Here is a 26071-nt window from a genome sequence, read left to right as displayed (position 1 = left end):
TTTTTTTAAAAGAGTAGCAGAAAATACCAAAACAAAACAGATACTGCTGCCTCAAGAAGTTGACCATTTGGAAGGATAAATGATTCACTTTACAGACACTTAGTGCTTGTGGGTGCAAAACCTAGGTTGATCAGTGACTCTGCTGATGACAATAGGTATTGGAGCAAGTGAGGGTTCTGCTGGGTCAGGACTGAGAGGCTAACTAGAGCCTGTCTCATTTTCTGCTCCCCTCTAGTCCTAGCCTGTCCGGCTCAGGGGATGGGACCTGGGCCCATGGACTGAAGGGTCCTGGGTTCAATTCTAGTCAAGGGCACATACCTCTATTGCAGGCTCAATCTCTGACACTGGTTAGGGAGTGTATGCAGAAGCAACCAATCAATGTGTCTCTCTCACATTGATATTTCTCTCTCTGTCTCTCCCTCTCCTTTCTACTCTTTCTAAAAATCAATGGGAAAATATCCTCAAGTAAGGATTAATGACAAAAAAAAAAAGGCTCTCTGGTCTCTGGGCCTCAAAGTCCTCACTGCTCAGTGAAGTTCCCTTTTGGCAGTGACATTCCCTGTCTCCCTTTTGAAATTCTTAGGCAGTTCTGTCTGCAGAAGGGGCTGGCAGAGCCCTGTGGGTTCCTGTGGCCTGTCTGAGCAATCTGTCACCTTCTCCCCTGCAGTCATGAAGGACCAGTGTGGCAAGTGGCCTGGGCCCACCCCATGTATGGCAATATCCTGGCCTCCTGCTCCTATGACCGGAAAGTCATTATCTGGAAGGAGGAAAACGGCACCTGGGAGAAGACGCACGAGCACACAGGACACGACTCCTCAGGTACCGAGTGTGACAGGAGAAGGTGGGGGCGTGGTCCCTGGGTGTGAGAGAGGCCTCTGTCTGACCAGTGCTCTGATTCTTTTCCCCTGGTGATGGTGCTGCTTGTTTATCCCTTGGGTTTGGGTTGGCTTTTCTGCTGGTTGTCCACATGGGAGATAAGGCCCTAAGACTTAAAGCCAGTCCAAAGCAAAATGAGAAAAGCAAAGGTAATACAGGGTTTTTTTAAAAAGGTTTATTCATTGTAAGTACTGGCCTTTATTCTCAGATAATTATCCAGCCTACTTTTTGTTAATGTAGGAAATGATGTTAGCAGGTGATGGGTTTTAAATTTTTTCAATTGACTAAGTTATAATTTCCCTCTGGTGGTCCCTGTAATTTTTTTTTTTTAGAAATTTAGTAAAATGGTAAATCTGGAAAGTGAAAATTTACTCACTGTGCCTCCCTCCTTCCTACAGTAAATTCTGTGTGCTGGGCCCCCCATGACTATGGCCTCATCCTGGCTTGTGGGAGCTCCGATGGAGCCATCTCCCTGCTGACCTACACTGGGGAGGGCCAGTGGGACGTGAAGAAGATCAACAATGCTCACACTGTAAGTCTAGACCCTGCCTTCATGCAGAGGGTAGCTCTGCTGACTTGCCCTATGTCTCTTGTAGATCCCCGAGAGGGGGACAAGAATGGTGTCACTGTTTTGCAGTGGCCAGGGGAGGGGCTGCTGATCAGACCCGCTTGGTAGAGCAGCTTTGAGCTTCTTTGCTGTGGGGTTAGCCCTGGTTCCTCCTCGCAAGCTCCTAAGTTGGAGAAGACCAGGGCACTGGCAAGGTAGCAGCAGCAGCAGCAGCCTGCCTACCTGCCACCTTTGCTATCGATGTCAAGTTGACATGCCTCGTGGTGGTCATTGGGACCCCCTGGATCTGAGTGGTGTTACAAAAGCGTCATAGGAATTTAGTTTTCTGTTCTTGTAGTCATTGGGCATTAGGTTGAAATAGTCGAGAAAACACTGTGGACACTGAGGGTGAGCAGGGGAGAAGCGGGGGATTCATATTTTCTGGAGCACCTACTGTGTGTCATGGAACTCACAAATGTTGATGAACAAAAGAAGCTAACAAATTTGCAAGGTGCACAGTCCTAGTCCGATTTTATGTTGAGGCAAGTGAGGCTCAGAAAAAGGGACTGAGAGAAGGCACTGAGCCAGAGTTAGAACTCTAGAATCTGCCTGCCTTCTCTCTACTCAGCAGTTATGGCTTTGGTGGTCCCAAACACTTCTGAAATCTACCAGATGGAAACTTAAAGTCAGTTTCCCCCAATTCATGGATCCACAACCTGCCTACCCTCAAGGCCCTAGGAACTTGTCTCAGGGCCTTATTATTTGGGGACTTCTGATCCCCATCTGCTGGCTAATTTGCAAAAATGAGTAGGTTGAGGGGCTTCTGGCAAAATATTGGGGAGGGGCATCATAGTTTTTCAATCTTTCTACATCTCTACATAAAACCAACAGAACAACTAGGTAGCAAAACCAAAACTTCTTGAACAACACAACAAAACTGGTAACAAGCTATTTTCACAAATTTAAATGTTAGTGCAGAGGAATCCACACCACCAATCCCTGCATAGTATTGGTATCTAATCAGGAGGAGAAAGAGAGCAATGGGGTGCCTTCTAAAGTAGCTAACAAGTATTCACTGCAAAGCATAACTGGCCAGTTTAAGAAGAACTGAAACTGGGAGAAGTTTTGTGGTTTTGTTTTAACTTTTTAAAAAATGAATAAATTCAGATACCATTAAAAACCCTTTTTTTTTTTTTTATTATTGTTGACACTATTACAGATGTTTTCCATTTTCCCTCGCTTTGCCCACCTCCACCACTGACCTTCACCACTTTGTTGTCTGAGCCCATGGACTGTGTATATATGTTCTCTGATTACTCTCTTCATCTTCTATCCAGTCCCCCCACTCACCTCCCCTCTGAACTCTGTAAGTCTCCAGGTCCGTCCACGCTGTCACAGAGGATGAGAGTTCCTTTTTCTACAGCTGCATAGTATTCCATTGTGTAAATGTACCACAGCTTTTTTATCCACTCATCTACTGATGGGGACTTCAGATGGCTATTGTAAATAGCGCTGCTGTGAACATAGAGGTTCATATATTCTTCCTGAATGGTGTTTATTGGAATCGATCTTAGGATATCCTATTTCCAGAAATGGGATCAGTGGGTCAAACAGCAGTTCCATTCTTATTTTAATATATTTTATTGATTTTTTACAGAGAGGAGGAGAGAGGGATAGAGAGCTAGAAACATCGATGAGAGAGAAACATCGACCAGCTGCCTCTTGCACACCCCCTACTGGGGATGTGCCCGCAACCAATGTACATGCCCTTGACTGGAATCGAATCCGGGACCTTTCAGTCCACAGACTGACGCTCTACCACTGAGCCAAACCGGTTTCGGCTAGCAGTTCCATTCTTGATTTGTTGAGGAAACTCCATATTATTTTCCACAGTGGCTGCACCAGTCTTCATTCCCACCAACAGTGCATGAGGTCCCTTGTCTCTGCATCCTCACCAGCACTTGTTGGTTGATTTATTGATGGTAACCATTCTGGCAGGTGTGAGGTGATACCTCATTGTAGTTTTAATTTATATCTCTGATGGATAGTGATGTTGAGCATTTTTTCATATATCTGTTGGCCATGTATGTTCTTAGAGATGTGTGTAGTCAGGTCCTTTGCCTATTTTTTTTTTTAGCTGTAGTATAATTAAATGAGTAAAAACTTCCAAGAATGAGAATTAAGATGTTTCTCAATAAGGACCTTTGCCAGTTTTTTAATTGGATTGTTTTCTTCCTAGTGTTCAGTTATATAAACTCTTTGTGTATTTTGGAAATTAACCCCTTATCAGGTGTATCATGGTGAATATGTTCTCCCATTAGTAGGTTTCCTTTTCATTTTGTTGGTTTCTTTTTATTATTATTATTGTTTAAAATATTACAAATAGTATTACATATGTCCCTTTTTATCCTCCATTGACCTTCCCTCGGGCTCCCCCCGCCCACATGCCCTCCTCTACCCCACCCACCAGTGTCTTGTGTTCATTGGTTGTGCTTATATGCATGCATAGAAGTCCTTCAGTTAATCTCTTACCTCTCCCACAACACTCCTAGCCTTCCTGCTGTAATTTGACAGTCTGTTTAATGCTTTACTGCCTCTGTATCTATCTTTTTGTTCATCAGGTTATAATGTTCTTTATTTTCCATAAATGAATGAGATCATGTGGTACTTTTCTTTCATTGCCTGGCTTATTTCCTTAGCATAATGCTCTCCAGTTTCATCCATGCAAATGGTAACAATTCTTTTTTATAGCAGTGTAGTATTCATTGTGGGTATTTAGGCTATTTCCAAATCTTAGCTATTGTAAATTGTGCTGATTGGTGTTTCTGTTTCCTTGGAATATATTCCTAGAAGTGGTATTTCTGGGTCAAATAGCAGTTCCATTTTTAACTTTTTTTTTCATGGATTTTTTAAAAAATAAATCTTTATTGTTCAGATTATTACAATTATTCCTCTCCCCTCCCCCCTTCTCCCCTGTCATAGCTCCCTCCACTGTCTGTCCTTACCCCCACACACACTGTCCTCCTCCGTAGGTGTACGGTTTTTGTCCAGTCTCTTCCTGCACCCCCCACTCCCCTTCCCCTCTGAGCATTGTCAGTCCACTCCCTTTCTATGCCCCTGATTCTATTCTATTCACCAATTTATTCTGTTCATCAGATTTTTTATCACTTGCTTTTTAGATTCACTTGTTGATAGATATGTATTTGTTGTTATAATTTTTATCTTTACCGTTTTCTTTTTCTTCCTCTTCTTAAAGGATACCTTGCAGCATTTCATATAATACTGGTTTGGTGGTGATGAACTCCTTTAGCTTTTTCTTATCTATAAGTTCTTTATCTGACCTTCATTTCTGAATGATAGCTTTGCTGGGTAGAGTAATCTTGGTTATAGGTTCTTGCTATTCATCACTTTGAATATTTCTTGCCACTTCTGGCTGGCCTGTATAGTTTTATTGAGAAATCAACTGACAATCGTATGGGTGCTCCCTTGTGTGTAACTAACTGTTTTTCTCTTGCTGCTTTTAATATTCTCTTTGTCTTTTGCTCTTGGCAAATTTTAATTATGATGTGTCTTGGTGTGGTCCTCTTTGGATTCCTTTTGTTTGGGGTTCTCTGTACTTCCAGGACTTGTAAGTCTATTTTTTTTTTTTTACCAGTTAGGGTAAGTTTTCAGTCATTATTTCTTCAAATAGGTTTTCAGTATCTTGCTCTCTCTCTTCTTCTGACACCCCCATAATTCTGATGTTGGTATACTTGAAGTTGTCCCAGACAACTCCTTACAGTATCTTCATATTTTTGGATTCTTTTTTCTTTTTGCTGTTCTGGTTGGGTGTTTTTTGCTTCTTCGTATTTCAAATCTTTGACTTGATTCTTGTGATCCTCTAGTCTGCTGTTAGATCTCTGTATATTATTTTATTTCATGTATGCTTAATTTCTAGTTGGTCCTTGTTCATATCCTTGAGGGTCTCACTAAACTAACCAGTCTTTTTTAGAAAATTGTTGGAAAAAAACCTTATAACCATGGTTTTGAACTCTATATCATTTGCTTTTCCTCCATTTCTTTCATTTGTGACCTGTTTCTTTGTCTCTGCATTTGGCTGCTTTCTGAGTTGATAGAGTGGTTTTGTGTGCTAGGTGTCCTATAGGGCCCAGTGGCTCAGCCTTCCCAGTTACCTGAGGTGGACACTCTTGGTGCACCCCTTTGTGGGCTGTGTGCACAGTCATGTAGTTAAGCCTTGATTGTTGTTGGTAACACTGGAAGAATCTACCTCCAGGCCAATTGGCTGTGAGGATCAGCTGTGTCTACCATGGGAGAACTTCTGTGCTGGAGACACCTTTATGAGGCAAGACTTGCTTCAGTGGGGCTTTGGTGCTCACTGAGTCTACCCCCTGAGTGTGTCCCTTATGGATCTGAGGAGTTGTAATCTGGGTACACTGGCTCTTGAATCTCCAAGGAGGTGCTAATTTAGCCTCTGCCTTTTAATCATTTTGAGTTTATTCTTACGTATGGTGTAAGAGGGTGGTCTAGTTTTATTTTTTGCATCCACCTGTCCAATTTTCCCCATACCATTTATTAAAGAGATTGTTTTTACTTCCTTGTATGCTCTTGCTTCCTTTTTCAAATATTAATTGTCCATAAAGGTGTAGGTTCGATTTCTAGGCTCTGTTTCTGTTCCCTTGATCTATATGCCTGCTCTTAAACCAATACCAGGCAGTTTTGATTACAGTGGCTTTGTAGTATAGTTTGATATTCAGTATTGTGATCCCTCCAACTTTATTCTTTCTCAAGATTGTTGAGGTTATTCAGGGTCTTTTTTTTTATTCCATATACATTTTTTGGAATACTTGTTCTAGGTCTATGGAACATGTCTTTGATATTTTAATAGGAATTGCATTGAGTCTACAGATTGCCGTGAGTAGTATGGACATTTTTATTATGTTAATTCTTCCAGTCCATGAACACAGTATATACTTTCTTTTGTTTGTATCTTCCTCTGTTTATTTCTTTAATGTCCTGTAGTTTTCCCAGTACAGGTCTTTTACTCTCTTGGTTAAGTAAGTAACCAGGATTCCTTACTCCTAGGATCCTTCTTTTTTATTGTTTTGCTGCAGTAGTAAATGTGATTGTTTCCTTAGTTTCTCTTTCTGAGAGTTCATTATTGGCATATAAAATGCCACCAATGCCTGTGTGACTCAGTGGTTGAGTGTTGACCTCAGGACCAGGAGGTTGCAGTTCAGTTTCCTGTCAGGGCACATGCCTGGGTTTGGGGCTCTATTACCAGTGGGGGTTATGCAGGAGGCGGCCAATCAATGAGTCTCTCTCTTCTTTGATGTTTCTATCTCCTCTCCAAAATCAATGAAAATATTTTTTTTAAGTGCCACCAATTTCTGGGTGTCAATTTTGTATTCTGCTACTTTGCTAAATTCCTTTATTAAATCTAGTAGTTTTTTGGTGGAATCTAGGTTTCTTATGGACGATATGTCATCTGTGAATAATGACAGTTTTACTTCCTCCTTTCCAGTTTGGATGCCTTTTATGTTTTCTTGTCTGATTGCAGTGGCTAGGACTTCCATTATATCCTAATAATAAAAGGGTAATATGCAAATTGTCCCCTGGACTGGGAGTTTGAGCAGGGGGACAGGGCCAATTAGCCAACTGCCCACGGCCCCTCCTCCCAATTGGCCAACCCCCTGCGTCCCCTCCCCAGCCTGGCCAACCCAATCACCCGATCAGGGCAGGCCAGCCAGGTGCAATCCATGCACGAATTCGAGCATTGGGCCTCTAGTGTTGAATAAGAGTGGTGAAAGTGGACATCCCTGTCTTGTTCTTGATCTTAAAAGAAACGCTTAGTTTTTGCTCATTGAATATGATGTTGGCTATAGGTTTGTCAAAATGGCTTTTATTATGTTGAGGTATGATCCCTCTGTTCCCACTTTGCTGAGTTTTTATCATAAGTGGCTGCTGGATTTAATAAAATAATTTTTCTGCATCTTTCAATGTGTTCATGTGATTTTTAGCTTTCATTTTATGTGATTATTCACATTTGCTGATTTGCAAATATTGTACCCTTGCAACCCTAGAGTAAACCCAACTTGATCATGGTGTATGATCTCTTTAATGTATTGCTGGATCCAATGTGCCAATATTTTGTTGGAGATCTTAGCATCTTTGTTCATTAGATATTGGCCTATAATTCTTTCTTCATAGTGTCTTTATCTGGTTTTGGAATTAGGAAATTGTTGGCCTTGTAAAAAAAAAAAGCTTGGAAGTCTTCCCCCCCCCTGAATTTTTTGGAACAGTTTGAAGAAGATCGGTATTAGTTCTTCTTTGAATGTTTGGTAAAATTTGCCTGTGAAGCCATCTTGTCCAGGACCTTTGTTTGCTGGGAGGCTTGTTTTTGTTTTTAATATATTTTATTGATTTTTTTACAGAGAGGAAGGGGTGGGGATAGAAAGTTAGAAACATTGATGAGAGAGAGACATCGATCAGCTGCCTCCTGCACACTTCCTACTGGGGATGTGCCCACCAAGGTACATGCCCTTGACCGAAATCGAACCTGGGACCCTTCAGTTCACAGGCCAGTGCTCTATCTACTGCGCCAAACTGGTTTCAGCCTGCTGGGAGTTTTTTTTTTTTTTTTTTATTACTGCTTCAATTTCATTAGTTGTTATTGGTCTATTTGTGTTTTCCTGATTCAGTTTTATAAGATTTTATGATTCTAGGAATTTATTCATTCATCTTTTCAAAGAACCAGCTCTTAGTTTTATTGTCTTTTTGGTCTTTATTTTATAAATCCTTTCTGATCTTTATGTCCTTTCTTCTAACTTTTGACTTCATTTGTTTTTATTCTAGTGCTTGTGATATAAAGTTAGGTTATTTGAATATTTTTGTGTCTTGACATAGGCATTTATCACTATAAGCTTCCCTCTTACAACTGCTTTTTCTACATCCATAAATTGTTATACTGTATTCTGTTTACATTGTTGTTAATCCTCACCTGAGACAAATGGAAATTGCTCTAGATGGTGTACTCAGTGTTTAGAGAAATAACAATGTGAGAGAGACACATCAATTGGTTGCCACACACACACACACACACACACACACACACACACACACCAGGGCTAGGCGTCAAACCTGCAACCCAGTGTGTGCCTTGGGACAGGAATTGAGCCCGTGACCCTTTGGTGTGGGGGCCAACACTCTAACCGCTGAACACACTAGCCAAGGCTGTTTTCATTTTCTCAAGTTACTTTTTTTTTCTTTTGGTTTCTTCATTGACCAATAGTTCAGTAGCATGATGTTTAATTTCCATATATTTGTGAATTTTCCAGTTTTCTCATCATTGATGTCTAGTTCATTACCATTGCGGTTAGAAAAGACGTCGAACACGTTAAGTGCCCCGCCTGTTTTGTCTTCCGGGAGGAAAGTATAGTGTCAGTCGCCGGTGACTGACTGGGCGTTTAATGTGTTAATAGGATTTCAATCTCCTTAAATTTGACTGGTTTTCTGGCCTAACATATGGTAGGTCCTGGAAAATTTTTTATGTGCATTTGAGTTAAGTCTCTCTGATTGAACATGTTGTTTAAGTTTGATATTTTTTTACTGATTTTCTCTGGGTGATTTGGCCATTGATATATGTGGGGTATTAAAGTCTCCTACTATTATTATATTGCTTTCTATTTCTCCCTTTGGATCTGTTAATATTTGCTTATATATTTAGGTGTTTCTATGTTGGGTGCATAAATATTTACAAATATTATAAGTATTTGTTGGGTTGACACCTTTATAATTATGTAATGCCCTTCTTTGTCTCTCATTACAGTCTTCATTTTAAAGTCTATTTTGTCTAACTTAGTATAGGTATGTTATTCAAAGGGTCAGGACTCAATCCCTGGCCAAGAGCACACACTGGGTTGCAGGTGTGACACACACACAGACACCAGCGTTTTTGTTTTCCGTTTTTCCATCTCTTCACGTTCAGACTGTATTTTATTTTTATTATTTTTTTAAAATATATTTTATTGATTTTTAACAGAGAAAGGGAGAGAGATAAAGAGCTAGAAACGTCGATGAGAGAGAAACATCGACCAGCTGCCTCTTGCACACCCCCTACCGGGGATGTGCCCGCAACCAACGTACATGCCCCTGACCGGAATCGAACCTGGGACCTTTCAGTCCGCAGACCAATGCTCTACCACTGAGCCAAACCGGCTTCGGCTCAGACTGTATTTTAGATCTGAAATTACTCTATCACCAGCATGTTCACGGTTTTTGGTTTTTTATGTATTAAGCTATTCTTTTGAATTTAGTCTGTTTACATTTAAAGTAATGTTGATAGGTGTGTGCTTATTGCCATTTATCAATTGTTTTGAGGCTCTTTGTACTTCCTGTGTTCCTTTCTTCTCTTGCTCTCCTCTTAGCTGCGGTTTGATGACTTTCTTTGGTGGCATGTTTGGACCCCTTTCTCATCATTTGTGTATCTACTATAGGTTTTTGCTTTGTGGCTCACATGAGGCTTACATATAATAACCCATATATATATATATGTCTGTTTTAAATTGATATCTTAAGTTCACATACATTCTAAAGCTCTACATTTTTACTCTCCCCACTTATCTTTTGTATCCCTTAATTATTGAAGTGATAGTCATTTTTACTATTTTTGCCTTTTAACCTTCATAGTAGCTCTGTAAGTAATTAGTCCACTAATGCTACTATGTATTTGTTTACCTTTGCCTGTGAGGTTATACTTTCATTAGTTTTCTTCTTACTAATTAGCACCCTTTATTTCAGTTTAAAGAAGTCCCTTTAACTTTTTATAGGGCTGATTTCATCATGATGAACTCCTTTAGCTTTTGCTTGTCTAGGAAAAACTCTCTCCTTCGAGTCTGAATAACTTTACCAGGTGGAATATTCTTAGTGTTAAGTTTTTTTCTTTCTGCACTTTGAGAGACGTGTTTGCTTATTTTTAACAAAGTTCCTTTTTTATTGAATGTGTTACAAAAGAAGTTCAGTTAAAAGACCAGGGCCCATGACATCACCAGACTCTTCCGAGCCTCCTCTCTTTGCTCCCACTCTCTCCTCCTCAGCTGGGGCAGGTCCACCAGCCCCTCCGTTGCAGGTGAGACCCCCAGTGCTGGCCCTGGCCAAAGGCTCAGCACTTCCTCCGGCTGCTTTGCTGAGGGCATTGGTCTCATCCTCCATCCCTGGCTCCGCATCGGCATGTGAGGGAAGGGCCATTGTGCAGGCAGCGGCTGGTAGGTGCAGCTCTGAGGCGGAGGCCGCGGTGGCTGAGTGCTGAGGGAGCAGAGGTGCTGGTTGCAGGTGAAGTGAGGGCCTCCTCAGCTTTCTTGAATGACGAGCACCTTACCGGCAGCTGGGGAAAGAGAGATGTTTGTTATCTTGATTGTAGTGTTAGTTTTTCAGGTATATCTACGTCAAAGTTCATCAAATTGTGTACTTTATGTGCAGTTAATGACAGGTATACCTCAAAGCTGTTTTTAAATTTTTTTTTAACATATTTTTTTAAAATATATTTTTTATTGATTTTTCACAGAGAGGAAGAGAGAGGAATAGAGTTAGAAACATCGATGAGAGAGAATCATCAATCAGCTGCCTCTTGCACACCCCCTACTGGGGATGTGCCCGCAACCAAGGTACATGCCCTTTACCGGAATCGAACCCGGGACCTTTCAGTCCCCAGGCCGATGCTCTATCCACTGAACCAAACCGGTTTCGGCTGTTTAAAAATTTTTAGTTTGGAGAATAAAAAGTTAGTATGCAAGAACTCAAGAATTACTGTTTTCATGAGACCTTCTTGAGGCAACCAATCGATGTGTCTCTGCTAGAAAATAAGCTTCAAACAAAAGTGACTAGAAAGACATTTATACACGTATACCTCGTTTTATTGCACTTCTCTGATGCTGTGCTCTTTACAAATTAAAGGCAAGACTCCGCCAGCCAAAAGATTACAGCTCACTTTATTTTGATACTTTATAGCAGTGATCTGAACCACATCTACAGTATCTCCAAGGCATGCCTACATAAATACACAGTTTATGGTAAAGAACTAAGACTAAATGAGGGTTAGAAGGCAGAGTATAGGATGCATTGGTCATGTGCTCTGCTAAGGCAGATGGAGTACAACTGTCAGTGGTTAGAGTGTGGGTCCACACACGAAAGGGTTGCATGTTCAATTCTCAGCCTTGGTTGGGGCGCATGCAGGAGGCAACCAATGTTTCTCTCTCACATCGATGTTTCTCTGTCTCTCTCTTTCTCATTCTACCCCCCTGCTCCCTTCCCTACCTCCTTCCCTCCCTTTTTCTCTTTCAAATGGAGAAAATATCCTCTGGTTTAACAAAAACAAGTGTGGCACATGAGCAGCTGAAGAGCCACATATTTTCATGTTGGTACAATTCACACACAAACACCGCCTCCCCACCCCCACAAAAAATAAAAAGTAAAAACGGAGAGCCTGGCCAGCGTGACTCAGTGGTTGAGCATCAACCTATGAATCAGGAGGTCACTGTCCAGTTCCCGGCAGGGCACAAGCCTGGCTTGCAGGCTTGATTCCCCAGTGTGGGCATGCAGGAGGAAGCTGATCAATGATTTTCTCATTGATGTTTCTCTCTCCCTCTCCCTTCCTCTCTGAAATCAATAAGGATATATTTTAAAAAAAGAACTAGAGGAGAATAGGAAGAACATTACAAACACTTTATTAAAGATTTTAGTAATCATAATGGCAATATTCTAAGATAATTATGTGCCAGTGAGCATCCCTAGTACCAGACTGAGGTCTTGGATACAGCTTCTCACTAAAGGAAACCAGACGCTTGAGGAAATGACAGTTCCAGGTCTGAAGTAGGAAATGTACAGGATGAGCTTGTACATCTTGTCAGGCCATGTTGAAAGGAAATAAAGTGATATTTGACATACTAGTACTAGGATTATGTCAAAGGAGCCAACTTTTTGACAAGTTCACAGTGCCAAAGATGGGCACTATGAGTGTCAAAAATGAGAAGAATTGCAACGAACTGACCTTAACACATATGCTTAAATCCATGAGTTCATACATTTAAGACAGAATCTATCATCTTTGGAGAAAGTTAAGGAACCAATTCTGAAAGAAGCGAGTATATTCTGCCTTTCCTATTGATCTGCACCCCTGCACAACCAAATATTATGAGGGTATTCCTATCTAGGGTATTCATGTGATAAATGACAAATGAATTACAGTGTCACCATTTTGTAATTACAGAATTTAGAGAGGCATAACTTATTGACAGGTTCTAACAATAGAGAGACGGTCTGACATCATGTGCCTGCTGCTGAAAGAATACACCACCACATGTTGTCTCGGCAAAGGGGTCAGACCCGAGTCTGGTCCCGTCATGGGTCCAGCTGGCAGTGTAGGAATTCAGAGGAACATGTTGAACTGAGTGTGCAACAGCAAGACCCAGCCAGAGAAACTACAGATCAGATGACACTGATGTCTTCAACAGAAAAATTATAAAGGATAAAGGAATCAGAGGAGGAAGCTATAAATTAGGAGATGTAAAAAAAAAAAAACAAAAAAAAAAACTTAGCCAGGACTAAACGTTAGTGTCTGGATGCACATTTGGTTTACAAAACTAAAACAAAAAGATTATAAGCCAGGATAACGGTTACTTGTGGGGTGAGAGGGACTGTGATTCAAGTAGGACATGATGGCAGGGCTTTGGGGGTAAATTGCAGTCTTATTTCTTAATTTGGTGATGGTTATAAGAGTGCTTATTTACTATGTATGGTTTTCTGAATCTGCCCTCCCTTCATAAATTTGAAAAATGTTTTGTTTCTTAAATTCCTGAGAGTCCCTAATTCTCATTTTACATGCATATTGCTGAAAAATATATACCCTGATAGGAGTCCTTCAAGGAGAATCATTAGTGGCTAATCTTTAGTTCATCAAAACAGCTGTCCTACATACGGGATTGAGGGTAAATGAGCAGCAGCCACCGAAACTGGTTTGGCTCAGTGGTAGAGCGTCGGTCTGCGGACTGAAAGGTCCCAGGTTCGATTCCGGTCAGGAGCATGTACGTTGGTTGTGGGCACATCCCCGGTAGGGGGTGTGCAAGAGGCAGCTGGTCGATGTTTCTCTCTCATCGATGTTTCTAGCTCTCTATCTCCCTTCCTCTCTGTAAAAAAATCAATAAAATATATATATTTTTTAAAATAAAAATTAAAAAATGAGCAGCAGCCTCTGGTCTGCCACAGCAGTGTTCTATTGCCAGGCAGAACGGCCAAGTCACACGTCCCCTCCTTACAGATTGGCTGCAATGCCGTCAGCTGGGCCCCTGCTGTCGTGCCCGGAAGCCTCATAGACCAGCCGTCCGGACAGAAGCCCAGCTACATCAAGAAGTTTGCCTCGGGCGGCTGTGACAACCTCATCAAGCTGTGGAAGTAAGCGGGTCCGCGGGCTGTGCAAGGGGCACTTCTCACCTCCTGCTCTGCCTCCCCTGACAGCCACAGCTCTAAAACATAGGGTCATCTTCCTGTTTTCTCTTGTCCACAGAGCACTAGTACTACTTTCAGTGTCAGAGAACATCCTTTAAAACACACACACCTTGCTGTTAGCTGAAGCAGTTTCACTCTTTCCCTAATTCCCGATTGCTAGAGCTTGGCTGTGAAGAGCAGTGCATTATAGCTGTGAACTGTTTTAAACCACAGACTCGAATGAAATCAGGACGGTGGAACAGCTTCTCAACCCCTGTGGAGCTCACAGTGTGCAGAAGGAATGTGATCACGTGCCCAGTGCAGGTGTGGGAAAGGCTCCTGGGCTGCCACCTGATTCTCTTCTGGTCTCCCTTTCAGGGAGGAAGAGGACGGCCAGTGGAAGGAGGAACAGAAGTTGGAAGCACACAGTGACTGGGTTCGAGACGTGGCCTGGGCCCCTTCCATTGGTCTGCCCACCAGCACCATCGCCAGCTGTTCCCAGGTGGGCATCCCAGGTGGTTTAATCTCTGAGTGAGTCCCATCAGCCCTTACCGTCCTCTCGGGGAGAGTCTCTGAAAGGTAAGGGCAGGGCAGCGAGTACCTTTGGGCCCGTGCGGATCGCAGAGGGTGGAGCAGTCATCCACAGTGAGCTCTGGAGTGGAGCCTCCACTGAGCCGAGAGCAGGACCAGCCTCCCCTGCTGCACCGGTGTGAGCAGAGACGTGTGAGCAGAGACGGGAAGCGCTCAGCTACAATGAGAGATTGTCCCAAACCAGGACCCGGCAGTAGGAGTCTTAAGACGTTGGGCTCATCCACCCACTCCCCCGGCAGATCACAAAAGACCAAGACAAGCCTCTAATTATAGGCTACCAGCACCCCAGGCAAGAATTAAGCCAGGCCTTTTATAAATGTCATCTGTGCCTGTTTTGTTTGGTCCTATTTTTGAGAGGGTTTTTGTTGTGTGTTTTTCTCCCTTCTTATTCTCTGAACTTGGTTTTTAGGCAGCCAGACCCAATCAGTTGAGAAAGTATAGACAGAGGGAACTGAAACAAGCAAGCGACTTTGAAGACATGAAAACTGCCCCCATATCCTGACTCTCATGTCTTCCCAGGATGGCCGTGTATTCGTTTGGACCTGTGACGATGCCTCAAGCAATACGTGGTCTCCCAAACTCCTGCACAAATTCAATGACGTTGTGTGGCACGTGAGCTGGTCCATCACAGCAAACATCCTGGCCGTCTCGGGTGGAGATAATAAGGTACCCAGCATTCCATGGCCTGGGGACAGGGCCCCGTTTGTCTTTGTCCACTGGACACTAGTTAATGAGGCCTACATTTTGAGCATGTGTCCTAATTATATCCTTAAATCTACTGCCCTTTAAGAGGTAGTATGAAAAAAAAAAGGGGGGGGGGTATATAAGGATGTTAACTTCTGCATATTTTATTACCGTTTGAGTTTAATTCCAATTTTCTTAAAGATATTTCTAGCCTGCTGGTGTGGCTCAGTGGTTGAGCATGGATTTATGAACCAGGAAGTCACGGTTCGATTGCCAGTCAGGCCCCATGCCCAGGTAGTGGGCTTGATCCCCAGTGTGGAACGTGCAGGAGGCAGCGATCAATGATTCTCTCTCATCATATCTATGTCATTATCAAAGTGATTATTGTGATAGCACAGTGCTTATGTTCAAGTAACCCTTTTTGTACTTAATGGCCCCAAAGCACAAGAGTAGTGATGCTGGCAATTCACATATGCCAAAAAAAAGCCATAACGTGCTTCCATTAAATAAAGGGCGAGCATAGCACAATAAGATAGAGACCATATTACATGACTTTTATTATAGTATATTGTTTACAATTATTCTGTTTTTCTCTCACTGTGCCTCATTTATAAATTAACTTTGTCATAGGTATATATGTGTGTGTGTGTAGGGTTCAGTACTGCCATCACGGTCCAGGCATCCACTGGGGGGTCACGGAACATACCCCTGTGGATGGGGGCGTGGGGGCTGTTGTATTGGTTGTGTGTGGTGGTGGTTTCCTTAGGTCCCATAATTCCTGTGGGTTTTCTGTGCTCTTCTTTCTTCTTGTCCTAATTCTTTCTTGTACAGTGTTGAGGCTGCTTTTGAATTTTTAAGCTCTAGGGTTTGAGTTTTTATTTTTTGATGTTTTCTGTTGCTTTGCCAAAATTCGTGTTATTCATGCATTGCTTTAACTAATCTCATTTAGTTGTATATTCTTGTAGTACACTAAACTTCAAAAGGATTATTCTGGATTCTTTATGATAGTTCAGAGGCCTCCATTTCTTTAGTATCAGGTACTGGAGCTTGATTAGTTTCCTTGGTGGGGTCCTGTTTACCTGGTTTCTCGTGCTCCTGGCCCCTGCACCCTGGACTGAGTCCGGGTTCCCGGGCTCCCTTTGGCGGAGAGTTCAGTCTGGGTTTGTGGACGTGGCTGTTGGTAATTTCTTTGGACAGATGGGGTCCTCATAGCAAAGATAGACCCCTGGCTGTTAGGATGTGTCTTTGGGTGAGGCAGCTGTCTGAGCTCGGGTGGGAGGTGCGGGTGTGCCATTGGCTGAGCACAGCTAGGTGTGACTGCTGGCAGGTTTCCTGGTCAGACTTACTGCACGGCCAGGACTGCGTGTTCTCCTCAATAGTAGGTGGGGCTGGGAATCAGCCTCCCTGCTTTGGTGTGGACAATGGGACCGCACCCAGAGCTCACTGGGGACCCCAGTCAGGCCAGAGCGTACTGAACGTCTCTTCAGGTGAGTCACTTGTTTTGCTCTGGAGACGGGAACAGCCATAGTCTGTGCTTTCTGTTCCGGGGCCACAGAAGCAGGGCTGTGGGAGGGGCACACCACTCCGCATGTGCTCTGGGCAGGGTCCCTGGTCTGAAGCTGTTTTCAGGAGTAAGTGTAGTTACAAATTAGTTTCTTTCCTGGGCTCAGCAGGAAAGGCAGCTCTAAGGTCACTAATGTTCTTTATGGCTTTGGCTCAAGCCAGTCCCTGCCCCAGTGGATGCCATGGCCGAACAGGCCCCTGGCTCTGCTCTGGAGGTACTCAGCTCTGCCTGCCCCCCTTCCTCCCAGCTATGCAGTTGGTGGAACATGTGGATTCGAGGTGTTCTTCCTGGCTCTTCCTGCAGCAGGTAGGGCTGTGACTTACAAAAGTAGGCAAAACTCTTGTCTGGGGACCCGAATTAGGCGATCTGCACTCACCAAGTTCCCTGTCAGACTGGGCCCAGTTGGATTCTGCAGGTAGGAACTAGGTCTGCGAAGATCTGAGTGCTGGAAGCCCCTTCTCAGTGGGATTCCCAGTGGTTGACCCACAGGTTCACCTACAATCTCTTGCGGTTCTGGGTGTCACCCAGTGCTCTCCTCCCTCTGGAAGAGCCGCACCTGCTGGGGAGATGGTGCCGTTAGCGGGAGCCATCATCCCTCTTCCCAGCCTGGTCTCTAGTGTGTGTGTGTGGGGGATTGTCAGCCTCACTCTCTCCCCTCATCTTGTCCAAGAATAGTTCTCTTAAGGGGCAGTGAAATCATTTGGAACCACTCATGTCATTTCCTCTGTGCAGGTTTTTTTCTTCTGTTTTGATGGGATTTCAGTGAGGAAATCAAGATTAGTCCTCTGTCTACCCACATGGCTGTGAGCCATGGTTCTTTACAGGAATTCTGGCCCTCATTCAGGGGTCCAGGGAGATGAGAGCAGCAGGAAGGGTGCTGACCTGTGTGCTGGCTTGCAGGTGACCCTGTGGAAGGAGTCCGTCGACGGGCAGTGGGTGTGCATCAGTGATGTCAACAAGGGCCAGGGCTCCGTGTCTGCTTCGGTCACAGAGGGCCAGCAGAATGAGCAGTGACAAGACTGATGGGGCCAGCTCCCCACCTGCCAATTCCTGGACCAGCTGACCGGACAGCGGAAAGGAGGCGCTCCAACAAGATCCATTTTCCCAGGAAGAGTTAACACTGCAACAAGATCGATCGTCTGCCTTAACATGATTTGATATGGTTTGTAATTTACAAAGCACCCACTATGAGGGGAAACTACAAATGATCTATTATTTAAAAATATTTTTTTGGCCATTTTTATGTACCTTTTGGGTTCAGGCATTATTTGGGAGTTTTTGTTTCCAAAATAATTAAACATGATGTTTATAATTGTCCCTACATTATCCTCCCTAAAAAAGTTCATTTTGACTCTTGTTGGTCAACATGAACCAAGTCCCCGTTGGTCTGTCACAGTGTGAGCATCTGTGACTCAGTGTATACAGAAGGCACCGTACAGAGGCGTGCTAGACGTGGTCTTCAGTGATGGGGACTGGAACCCTGGCTCTGCATGCACATCCCCTTCTGTGGAATGAGACTAATAAAGTCTGCCCTCCAGGATAGTTGTAAGACTCAAATGAGCTAATAATATGTGGGTGAAACACAAAATGCCATGTAAATGCAGGACAGAACTAACAAAGTATCAATGTAGTTAAGAGACTGGCTGGAAGGGAGGGCACCACTCGTTCAGTTTATTGACCCTATCAGTGATAGGAGACCATGCCTCTGGTCTAAATTGATCCTGAGCCAACTACCACCGCTCAGCAGAGGCCCTGGGCCCCTTGCCTGAATCAGCAGTCACAGCAATAGCGACCATTTGCTGAGACCTGTGAGCTGGCAGTACATTTGGCTCTTTCACCCATTAAGCAGCACAACAAACTATAAGTACTTACTGAGGAACTGGCACGGGTTGGTACAGCCAGTCCTCTCAGTGCAGAGTGAGGGGCTCCTGAGTTGTTAGCTAGGGGCGGTGAGCACAGTGGTTTGATACGGATGCACTTAGACAAAACTCACCTCAGGAGGCTGTGTGCACAGGTAAGTGTGGGTCCCTATTCTTCTCTCATCATTTGTTTTTCTGCAGCAAAACCCCTGTTTTGAAATAAATGTTAGATTGCAATATATAAAATGAGAAGCAGTGAAGCTAGTTGGTTGAAGCGAGGATAGAGAGGCCTGGCCCAGCCCACCCAGACTTCCAGTCATTCGGTAAAATCCAAGCCTGTGAAGAACAGTATGAACAGCGCAGGCGATTTTGTGTGTGTGGTTTTTCTTTCCTGTTATTCACATGAGAAAAGAAAGACCCAAGGAGGCACCTTTGCATACTTCTCTCAGTGGACACAGACTACCGTGAGTTCTAGTTCGCTCTACATACATGTCTGCCTCCCTAACTAACTGTGCTCCCCAGGGACAAGTCTGGTCTAGGGACTAGTTCCATGTCACACTGGATTGGTAATAGGTCAGTGTGTCCTCCTGGCCATGTGCTCTGTGTATAGTTTACACGAGTGAGGATCCGTTTAGATAATCTGGAGGGACATAAGATTACCGCCAACAGTTTATGCTTAGAGTAGTAACAAATTCACCTTTTGGGGGTAAGAAAAAGCCCCCAATTTATTACCATAAACTCAGCTAATTAAGTGGAAACACTATGTTAACCTTCCAGGACAGCTGCTACCCAAATGAGATGAATAAAAGGGTGATTGAAAAGGTATACAGGGTGCTGGACAAGACAAAAAGGCAGTAGCAGCCATCGGTTTTCAGTCCTTTTACAAAAAACAAAAGAGCTAGCGTAGCAAAAGGAACCCCCCGACAACATTAAGGTAGTCCCTCAAACCACTGAATCTGGAGGCGTAGGGCCACACCATTCATAGCCATAATACCTGTGTGGGATCTACACTGCAGGGGGGAGGGGGTTCTTAGGATCCTTTGAGCCAGGAAGCCCAATAATTACCATCAAATAATTATCCATTCTGAATAGAAAACAGCAAGCCAATGAGAACTGTCAAAACTAGGAATTTCACAGGCTTTCGTTACATGAGTTCTACAGGAGAGGTTTCCACTTCTGCACAAGGATTAATGGCTGTGATTTTCATCACACTGTAAACACTAATATATGTGACAACAGGCAGTACTAGGGAGAACAAAAACAAGTGAGGGGAACACAGTTACCCCAGCCCCCTGCCAGGCCAAAGGACAGGAGATAGAATCCAGTGTTCTCACTGAGTTGAGACAGATCAGAGTTCAGGAAAGCCACGCCACAGCATTTGGGGCAGAGACTGAAGGAGAGCAAGCTCCTGAGATCTACAGAAGGGGTTCTTAGAATCTTTGAACAATTATTAACCTGCATGTATCAAGGGTGAAACTCTTCATGACTGGAAAGCGATAAACAATTCCTGAAAACTCACAGCAGTTCATTTTTCCAATAACCATAGTATAAAAACTTCATAAACATAAGACACTGGGTTCTAAAAAAGACATATACCTTAATAGTAAATCTTAATGAGGTCTAGAGGAAAGGTTGCTCTGGATCTTAAAGCTTTGAAACGATCAAACTGACCCACAAATAATTTCACTTAGCACTAGATCAAAGCCAACACGCTTCAAAGGAAAAACAAAATTTACAGTGTCTAGCAGCCAATCCAAAATTACCACCATGCAAAGAAGCAGGAAAATATTGTCCATAATCGGGGCGGGGGGGGGGGGGGGGGGGGGCTGACAGTCACAGAAATGAGGCCATGTAATTAGCAGAGTATTACCTTAAAACACTATTATAAATATGTTCAAGAATGTAAAGGAAAAAACATAAAATGGGAGATAAAAAAATGTTGCCCACGATTTCTGGAAATGAAAAAATCAAAAGTGAAAACGGCCTAAACCGGTTTGGCTCAGTGGATAGGGTGTCGGCCTATGGATTGAAAGGTCCCAGGTTCGATTCCGGTCAAGGGCATGTACCTTGGTTGCAGGCATATCCCCAGTAGGGGGTGTGCAGGAGACAGCTGATCAGTGTTTCTAATTCTATCCCCCTCTTCCTCTCTGTAAAAAATCAAAATATATTTTAAAAATAAAGTGAACACATAGTGATGGGAGTGAGAGCAGATTAAACACTACAGTGAGAAAGGTAGCACTGAGTCTGAAGAGAGAGCAGTAGAAGCTACAAATAAATACAGAGAAAAAGGAACTCAGAGATGAACCAACCAAGCAACTGTGGGACAGTATTAAATAACCTAAACTGTATAAATTGGAGTCCCAAGAAGAAAACAAGTTTAAGGGGAGTTGGGGGACAAAAATATTTGAAGATCCTGGCCAGCAGGAATCAGTAGTTGAGCATCAACCTATAAACCAGCGGATCATGGGTCGATTCCCAGCCAGGCCACACGCCCGGAATGCAGGCTCAATCCCTAGTGTGGGGTGTGCAGGAGGCAGCCGACCAATAATTCTCATCATTGATGTTTCTCTCCCTCTGAAATCAAAAACATTTCTTTCTTCAAATATATATATATATATATATATATATATATATATATATATATATATATATATATATATATATATATTTGAAGAAAGAAATCTTCAAATTGGAAAGTTATAACCCTACAGATCCAAGAAAATTGGAGACCCAAGTAGAAGAATCACTAAACACACATACATACCCCATAATAAAATTGCTGAAACTTTAAATTATTCAAGCAGCCAGAGAAAGAGACATTTTACATAAGAGGAACAAGTATAGTTGGCCCTCCATATCTGCAGGTTTTGCATCTGGGGATTTAGCCAACCACAGATCAAAAATGTTCAGGGGAGAAAAATCAGAAAATTCCAAAAAGCAAAACTTGAATTTGCCATACTATGTTGAATTTACCCACATAGCAATGAAAGTGCTACACCACATTAACAAATTGGATAAAAATCATATCTCAAGAGATGCAGAAAAATATGTGACACGATACAACATCCACTTGTGATTTAAAACCTCTCAAAGGTTATAAATAAACCCACAGCTAGCGTACTCCATGGTGGAAAGCGGAAAGCTTCTCCTCCGAGATCACCAGACAAGGGTGCTCGCTCCACTTATTCAACATAGCAAGCACTGGAAGTCCTAAACAAAGCAGTAAGAGAAATAAAAGGCGTCCAAGTTGGAAAGGAGTAAGTAAAATTGTCACTATCTCTGGAAGATATAACTTTATATATATATTTTTTTAAATCCACCAAAAAAATAGAAATAAATGGATACAATCAAGTCGCAGGGTATAAAATTTACATATATTGGGTCGGCAACTAAGTAATTGCGGGTTTCACACATATGGCTTCAGTTGAATTTTTAGGTTTGCAGACGTAGTACAAATGTAAAACACATTTTGTTATTTGATAGTTGGCTATTCAGCTGTTAATCAGTAAAAAAAGTTTTTTGATCTGTTTTGTAGTTTTCGTTTGGCGTTCGTTAAAAAATGGAAAATCAAAAGGAACATTTTCGTCATATTTTGCTTTTTTATTTCCTCAAAGGGAAAAACGCATCGCAAGCTCATAAAAAGTTATGTGCTGTTTATGGTGACGAAGCCTTAAAAGAACGGCAGTGTCAAAATTGGTTTGCCAAATTTCGTTCTGGTGATTTTTCACTCAAAGATGAAAAACGCTCTGGTCGTCCAGTTGAAGTTGATGACGCCCTAATCAAAGCAATAATCAATTCGGACTGTCACAGTACAACACGTGAGATTGCAGAGAAGCTTCATGTATCACATACATGCATTGAAAATCACTTAAAACAACTTGGCTATGTTTTAAAACTCGATACATGGGTTCCTCATGAAATTAAAGAATCACAGTTAACGCAACGCATTAGCAGCTGCGATTTGCTAAAGAAACGTAATGAAAATTATCCATTTTTAAAACGACTGATAACTGGCGATGAAAAATGGGTTGTTTACAACAATATCAAGCGGAAAAGATCGTGGAGCAGGCCAGGTGAACAAACTCAAACAACATCAAAAGCTGATATTCATCAAAAGAAGGTTTTGTTATCAGTTTGGTGGGATTACAAAGGAATTGTCTACTTTGAACTCTTACCACCCAACCGAACGATCAATTCTGATGTCTACATTGAACAACTAACGAAATTAAACAATGCAGTTGAAGAAAAGCGGCCCGAATTGACAAATCGAAAAGGTGTTGTATTCCATCATGACAATGCAAGGCCACACACATCTTTGGTCACTCGGCAAAAATTAATGGAGCTTGGTTGGGATGTTTTGCCACATCCACCATATAGTCCTGACCTTGCACCATCTGATTACTTTTTGTTTCGATCTTTACAAAACTCCTTGAATGGTAAAAATTTCAATAATGATGATGATGTCAAATCGTACCTGATTCAGTTTTTTGCTAATAAAAACCAGAAGTTTTTTGAACGTGGGATTATGATGCTGCCTGAAAGATGGCAAAAGGTCATTGATCAAAATGGGCAATACATTACAGAATAAAGTTATTTAGTTCCATGAAAAAATTGTCTTTTTCTTTAAAAAATCCGCAATTACTTAGCTGCCGACCCAATAGAAATCTGTTGTATTTGTATATACTATCCAAGAACTATCTGGCCTGCAGACTGAAGGGTCCCAGGTTCAGTTCTGGTGAGGGGCACATACCCAGGTTACGGGCTTAATCCCCAGTGGGGGGCATGCAGGAAGCAGCCAACCAGTGAGTCCCATCATTGGTATTTCTCCCTTCAGCTCTGAAATCTAACATTTTTTTTAAATTTTAAACTACCATATGACTCAGTCATTTCTTTTCTGGGTATTTATACAGAGAATATGAAAACACATTTAAAAAGCTGCGTAAACCCCTATGTTCACTGCAACTCACAGACAGCTCGAAGCTCCGGTGGCCTGGTGCTGAGATGCTGAGTGTCGGTCCTGGAGATTTTGGTGGTGCCCCCTGCTACTCGGAGTGCATGCTGCCTCCATAGTGGTTTGCTGCAAAATAAACACTTACTGCTCTTTGACATTTTCATAAAAATGAAAATCCTCTTCAAATTTCTTTCATTTGGTAAAAACATAATGTAGATCTTTCATAAAAGTGAAGCAGCATAACATGAACTTTCAAAGAGCAGGAGATATCTGTATTAATATAAGATAAAAAGGACTTCAGAATAAGAAATATCAGGGATAAAGAGAAACATTAAAAAAAACAAGAATTCATCAAGATTACATAACAATTCTAAATGTGTATGCGCCTAAAATAGAGCTTCAAAATATGTGAAACAAACACTGACAGAACTGAAGAGAAATAACCTACAATTACAGTTGGAGATCTCAGCCCTCCTCTTTCAGTAACAGAACAAGTAGACCCCCCCCAAAATAAGTTTATAAAATACATAAAAATTACAACAAATTTGACGTAACTCAGTTTGGCATTTAGAGAACACTCTACTCAGTAACACTCAAGTATGCATTCTTTCCAAGTGCATCTGGAATAATCATCAAGGCTAATTTCTGGATCCTAAAACAAACTAACATCTAAAAAGAACTGAAATCATACAAACATATTATCTGACTATAATGAAAGCTAATTAGAAATCAATAATATAAATACATTTGGGAAATCTTCAAGTATATGGAAATTTAAGCAATACACAAAGATAATTCATAGGCCAAAGGAAAAAGTCACAATAAAAATAGTTACCTTTCACCCTAAACAGTTTGGCTCAGTGGATAGAGCGTCTGTCTGTGGGCTCAAGCGTCCCGGGTTCGATTCCGGTCAAGGGCATGTACCTTGGTTGCAGGCACATCCCCAGTAGGGAGTGTGCAGGAGGCAGTTGATGTTTCTCTCTCATCAATGTTTCTAATTCCCTCTCCCTTCCTCTCTGTAAAAAAATCAATAAAATATGTATATATTTTTAAAAAGCTACCTTTAGCCCTCGCAGGGTTTCTCAGTGGTTAGAGCACTGGCTCTCAGACTGAAGGGTCACAGTTCTATTCCAGTCAGGGACACGAACATTCTTTACAAGCTTGATCCTCAGCCAGGGTCGGAGAGTGTGCAGGAGGCAACCAATCAATGTGTCTCACGTCGATGTTTCTCTCTGTCCCCCTCGCTTCCACTCTCTCTAAAAAATCAATGGAAAAAATAATCTTGGGTCAGGATTAAAAAAATAAAAATTCCATCCAGCTGGTATCGCTCAATGGTTGAGCATCAACCCAGGAACCCAGAAGTCACCAGTTAGAATCCTGGTCAGGGCACTTGTAAGCTTGACCTGCCCATAGGGGACATGCAGGAGGGAGCCGATTGATGATGTTTCTGTCTCTCTCTGTCCCTTCCTCTTTCTCTAAAAATCAATTTTTAAAAAAAAAAATCCCTGAGTTTGATAGGAATAAAATGTTGGAGGTAGCTAGGATACCAAATGTACTTGGAAAGTTAGTAAACAAATAGAAAAAAATCAGGTATTTTGCCTTTCCTGTATAAATTATATTAAGGAACAATTTAAAAATCACCCTTTGTAATTCCTAATAAATGATGTAGACAATTATCAATGGAAGATAAATCCATAAAGTGAAAAGTTAACGGGGAACTTTAAAATGAATAGGATCACTTAACACTTGAATCCATGGATAAAGCTTATTCTTAAAGCATCAGTAAAAGTGGAGCCCCCTGATACTGTATGCTGTAATGGAATTCAGTAATAAGTACACACCACCAACAATGAAGTATTCTCCCCAAAAGTACAAGTTAAGTCCTAACGAAACTTCATCTGAAGGTGTAACTACAGTTTACAGAAAGCAGCGGGGAGAGGAACAGTGAAGTAATACCACAAGGAGGCGATCGGCAAAGACCAGAAGGTGGGAAACTGTACAGGACAAATAACCTGCTGTTTTTTGTTGTTTAATAAACGGCGTGGGCCCTGCTGGTGTGGCTCGGTTGGTTGAGCATAGTCCTGTGCACCTGAGAGTCACAGGCTTGACTCACGGTCAGGGCACTGCTTGATCCCCATGGGGGGCATGCAGGAAGCAGCCAATCTGTGTTTCTCGTCCTTCTCTCCCTCTCTAAAATCAATAAAAATATATATTTTTAAAAATATAATAAATTACTTGGGATGAAAGAGAGGAGGAACAGGTAAGGGAGATTGTAGACTAAGAGAGACTTAAGAAATACATCAATCAAATGTGGGTTTTGTTTGGATCCAGCTTCAAATAAGACAACTATGTATTTTACCTGTTAAAAACATATACCTAAGTTTTTAAGGCTGAAATTACATGATTACTAGGATTTGCTTTTACATTATTCAAAAAAAAAAAAAAAAGGCAAAAACAGCTGAAACCGGTCTGGCTCAGTGGATAGTGTCGGTCTGTGGACTGAAAGGTCCCAGGTTCGATTCAGA

At 42.2% G+C, this 26071-nt stretch overlaps 1 protein-coding gene and 1 long non-coding RNA gene across 2 annotated transcripts in view; one reads left to right on the top strand and one right to left on the bottom strand.

The window, feature by feature from the left end:
* The window catches only part of SEC13 (SEC13 homolog, nuclear pore and COPII coat complex component), a 25637-nt gene extending 7364 nt beyond the window's left edge, over positions 1–18273 (top strand). Inside the window, exons 4-9 of the mRNA XM_084902005.1 lie at positions 668–819; positions 1275–1408; positions 13731–13864; positions 14276–14399; positions 15008–15154; positions 17637–18273. Of these exons, the coding sequence (XP_084758131.1) occupies positions 668–819; positions 1275–1408; positions 13731–13864; positions 14276–14399; positions 15008–15154; positions 17637–17750 (805 nt within the window). The 3' untranslated portion in view covers positions 17751–18273. The remainder of the gene's footprint in view (positions 1–667; positions 820–1274; positions 1409–13730; positions 13865–14275; positions 14400–15007; positions 15155–17636) is intronic.
* LOC311631659 lies at positions 10245–26071 on the bottom strand. The gene is made up of 3 exons (XR_014796616.1): positions 23563–26071; positions 17619–18804; positions 10245–10802 (listed from the first exon to the last, which is right to left on the bottom strand). It is a non-coding gene; the product is annotated as an uncharacterized lncRNA (long non-coding RNA).

The sequence above is a fragment of the Pipistrellus hanaki genome (assembly GCF_964339955.1).
Source record: "Pipistrellus hanaki genome assembly, chromosome: 13".
In the NCBI taxonomy this organism is placed as follows: domain Eukaryota; kingdom Metazoa; phylum Chordata; class Mammalia; order Chiroptera; family Vespertilionidae; genus Pipistrellus; species Pipistrellus hanaki.
The sequence above is the reverse complement of the archived record's forward strand: the minus strand, read 5'-3'. Positions and strand labels throughout refer to the sequence as shown.